This window comes from Papaver somniferum, unplaced genomic scaffold (assembly GCF_003573695.1).
Source record: "Papaver somniferum cultivar HN1 unplaced genomic scaffold, ASM357369v1 unplaced-scaffold_115, whole genome shotgun sequence".
Taxonomy (NCBI): Eukaryota; Viridiplantae; Streptophyta; class Magnoliopsida; order Ranunculales; family Papaveraceae; genus Papaver; species Papaver somniferum.
Window position 1 is genome coordinate 4,255,749 of NW_020620492.1, and position 4,679 is coordinate 4,260,427.

General features: G+C 36.7%; 1 protein-coding gene across 1 annotated transcript; it reads right to left on the reverse strand.

Annotated features, from left to right (window-relative positions):
• Positions 1-1,750: 1,750 nt before the first annotated feature.
• LOC113329198 (trichohyalin-like) lies at positions 1,751-3,522 on the reverse strand. Its single transcript, XM_026576163.1, has 2 exons — positions 3,519-3,522; positions 1,751-2,412 (listed from the first exon to the last, which is right to left on the reverse strand). The coding sequence occupies exons 1-2, from the start codon at positions 3,520-3,522 to the stop codon at positions 1,751-1,753; spliced, it is 666 nt and encodes a 221-aa protein (XP_026431948.1).
• Positions 3,523-4,679: the final 1,157 nt, after the last annotated feature.

The window sequence follows — 4,679 nt, forward strand, 5'->3', positions numbered from 1 at the left end:
TTGCCCTTGGCACGGTGGTGTAAGAATTTAGGGTTTGGTATACGAAGGTGATGTCGGTCAATACTAAGGGTTCTACCGTGGAACATGACACATATATATGTAAAAATAAAGGTACCCTTGTAATTCTTACGTAGGCGTGTTGAATGATTCAACAAATGCGCTAGTGGTCCTAGTGACGTCATGTCAAATGTAAGGTTTTACGATTTTAACCCTAAGCTAAAAACCACCATCAATACATGCGAAGTTATTCGCAACACATTCATTTTCCTGAAAAACAAAGTTAGCGTATATCTTATTTTTCTCATGAGGTCTTATTTTTCCTTCCTAATTAAAGGTCTTATTTTGCCCAAAAATTTCTTTGTTCTTGTGCGACGAAATCGCAGGAAGTCTTTACACTGTAGTGTATCGACCCATTGATCTCGCCTTATCTTTTTTTTATATTATTACGTGTTCAGGTTTCTCATTTGCGTAAATATGACAAGCCTTAATACTCTCATGAGTAAAAAGCCTCATGACATTTACGTCTTTTGACACAATCCAGCTCCCTAATGGAGGGTGTCGTCTTTATATTCCCCGTTGATTCCTCTTCAAGGAATCTTGCCTCTAACGGGTTAAGGTTGGCTCCTCCCATCCGGTAATACAACAACCAGTTAATTTCGCAGTATCTTATCCCTCCACCGATAAGGTTTATGGTTACGAGACCGCACCCTAAGTGGGGTATCTTTGGACCGAGTGCATCATAGTCAGGACTTGTCAAGAGTGGCAAGGTACGCCCCGGGAACTCTTGAATCAACCATGTACCTCGGCGCCTTGATCGAGTTTCTGCACTCCTTAGGAAAGATCTTATTACCCCAATCTTTCGATTTAAGTGTCTCTCCTGGATGGGCATTTTCGTTTTTCTCACCCCATATCTCCATGACTCAAGTTCTAGGGTCGATGTAGCTTTCCCTTGAGTCATGCTTACGAGGTTTTCCTCGATTATGACGTGCGTAGGTCTTACTTTTTGCCACTTGTATTTATGCGAACTAGGTTGCATGCCACATTCGGATGCCTAGCCTCCCTAGTTAGAGAATTTGTCATCGTTGGAAGTAAACTTGCATTCCCATTATTCGCATTAGGTATTGCAACTGGGTAAGACTCCATATCTCTTTGCTTCTCCTCAAGTGTTATATACTCCTCTTGAAATTCGCGCAACTCTGACATTGTTATGGTGTCTTTTATCCTGAAGATCTGTGTATATAACAAGTCCGTAGGAAAAAGAGCATTGATAAAGGCTAGTATAATATTTTGTTCATCCACTCGTCTTGTCATTTCACTACACATGGTTCTCCAACGCGTGGTTAGATGACACAAACTCTTATTAATCCTTCTACGAAGTCCAAAGGTCGTCTCAATACCTGGGCTTGACATATTATTACTGATATATTGTCCCAAAAAGACGTTCTGTAAATGACGAAACGATCTAATGGTCCCTACTGGCAATCCTTCAAACCATTGCAAAGCTTCCCTATCAACCTCGCAGGGAAATACTTACACAACACTGCATCATTATCTTCCCATTGCAACAGAGACTGTAATCTTTTATGTGTTGTACTGCACATGTGCTTCCATCAAATATACTTAATACTGGTAAACTACATTTAGGTGGTATTATTGCGCTTTGAATTTGTCTTGCAAAGGGTGTTTTTCCAGCTTCCTCTACTGCTTCCTCTAACTGTCTCCTTCCTCCATTTCTTCGCGCGGTCATCATTTATCTTAGTTCTACCATTTCTTTAAGAATGTCTTCACTCATATTTTGATCTAAGTCCTGTCGCATAGGCCTTTTTAATATCTCTTGCCTCAATCTATTCTCATGATTATTCTGTCGCATGGCCTCTTGTATCTCTCTTTCTTCAGCTTCTTCTCTTCTTCTCCTACGCCTTTCTCTTTCATCTCTCATACGTTCACGAATAGCATTATTTATTTCATCCTCTTCTTCGCGTGCATATTTATCTCTCAATATTTCTCTACCATGCAATAGAATTCCCCCTTGTTCTGGGTCATTTTCTTCATCATTATCTGACTCATAGTGCGTGCGATATCGTTCGCCTGCATTTTGACATTTTTTATTCCTTTGACCTTCTTGTCGGCGATGATGTTCACACGGCTGATCATATCGGTCATATTCTATGCTTTTATTATCGCGTTGATCTTGTAAATTATCACCTACTTGTAAGTTCTCATCAATATTACCTAAAGGTTGCTCTCGCCTAACATCTCTTTGATTAGATTGACTTCGTCTTGATGAACTTCTGCTTTTCCTAGATCTTGATCGTGTAACGCTTCTTGATCTATGTTCTTGCAATCTAAGATTCTTTTCTCTTAGATCATCGTTTTGACGTATCACACGCTCTTCCTCGTCTCTTCGCCGTTCTGCAATCAATCTTTTTCTAAGTTATGGAATTGTCATATTTTCTTCGTTTCCTTCAATCCTTCCTGCATCTCCAGTTCTTTGTTCCTCTTCTTTGGTAGAATTCGTTCGTGCAGTATGAATACTCACTCGATCGTAATCAGTATCATTGTTCTGCTCTTGTGTACGATGGGGTCCAATTGGATTTGCATTTCTTTGATTTTATCTTTCTCCTACCTCTGGTTGTTCAGGAATTTCACCTCTTCTTCTTTCAACAATTCTTTTACTCCTCCTAGCTGTCGCTGCTTGTTTAGCAGTAGATCTGATTCATACCATCACTACTTTTTTATATTAACAAATGAAAGACTACTTTAAAGAGAATTGAAAGGTTCTAATAATGAAAATCTCAATTATTTAAAGAAAAATGTTATATCTAAAATTCCGGAAACTCGATTTTTAAACGAATTCACCAACAGGGTATATCACTCCTCCCTGTTTCTAGCGCCAAAATGTAGTTGCAGGAAATCCTACAACCACATCCATACAAGAACCAAAACAATACTCTAAGAAATCATAGTGAAAATCATTCGTTTATTCATTGAGATCTTAAGTTGGATATAAGATAATACAGAGACCTAGCTTGCTCTCCAAATAAACTTTCTCTCTCCTAATTTTTTGTCTAACACACTCGAAGATATCTCTGCCATTACATGATAGCCCTTCTCTTTATATAAGATTTTACATAGTGGATGACAGCTAACAGATCCCCTATTTTCGGAATCACTGCGTGTTACAATCGCTCATGTACATTCGCTCAACTTCGCACATTTTACACTTCGCACAGATCATCACACTTTACTCGTGACTATGCTGACATCATCAAATACGTCATCTCAATTTTACTATGTACGATGATCTTTACTTATATTAGATGACCTTTACTTCGCATACATAATGAATGTGTGATATTTCACTCCTACAATCAGCAGCAACAATGAGTGACTTTATTAATCCAGTGGATTATACTTCCATATTTTCAAGATTGTAAAAACACATGAGTGCTTGTGTTCATGGACATATGATGAATTTCATTTATGGAATCCTAAAACGAATGTGTACAAGAACATACCCATTGCACGAGAAGTAATAAACAAAGTTGACATACATGCATATGTATTTGGTTACTATTACAAAGATGGCGATTAAAAATTGGTAAGGGTTGTTGTCAACTTGGCTTTAAAGTGTTCTACAGCACTTATTTACTGTATTTATCGCAAACCTTGTTTTGTGGTACAAAATGTCAATGAATCATTTATATACAGTTTTTGGATCCACTTTCAAGCCAAGTTCCGCGTCAGCTTGAACAAGTTACAAGAACTGATCCTAACGGTTTCTTTGCGAGTAAAGGAAAATGTGCTAAATGATTTATGCAGAGAATTCTAGCAGTTGGATCTCCACAGTAAGCCGTCCACTCACACAATCAATGATGTAAATGGCATAACGCAAAATGGTTTAGTGCAAAAAAAGATTATGCAAAACGATTTTGTGCTCTTGTTTTCCTTGCGTTACTACTCTTCAAAGATCTAAGTTAGGTTCCAAGGAAAGATTTCAAGAGGATAAACCGTGGCATTTTTCTCCTTGAAACATCCAATATAAAATATTAATATATAATCTTCCTTAACTTATATCCGGATATTCAAGTTAAGATATGCTAATTTTTAAGGAAGGGGTAGGATCCATTGACATGGTTATAGTTTTTTTACTAATCCCAAACGACAATGAATTTGAAGCTAATTTTTTGGTGACGTGTTCTTCTTACACAAAATTGGTCAAAAAGACCAAACCAAACAATTTCTGGGTGAAATATATTTCTAGCTTTTCATATTGTTTATATAGCCAAAAATCAAAAATATATTGTTCAATTAGCCAATTTGGATATTTCACCCAGAAACAAGTGAATAAAGAAAATATTTTTGACTAAAATACCCATTACTTAGAAACGATATTGCATAAAAGTATTTCCTTCTCTTTATATCGACAGAAACGATATACAACAGAGACAAAAATTCTCTTCAAGATCTGAGAGCTCAATCATGGTGATGAATTGCTGTGAAATCAACGTTTAAGTTATTTCTTCTATCAAAATCTTTTCATATCTTCGAACGGTAAGTTTTCAATCTCAAATTCATCAAGTTATTTAACTGGTTATGATTTATAAATCCGATTTTGGATTTGTTTTTGTTTAATTATAAGAGGAATCACATAAACATGTATTTTACTCTTTAATTCA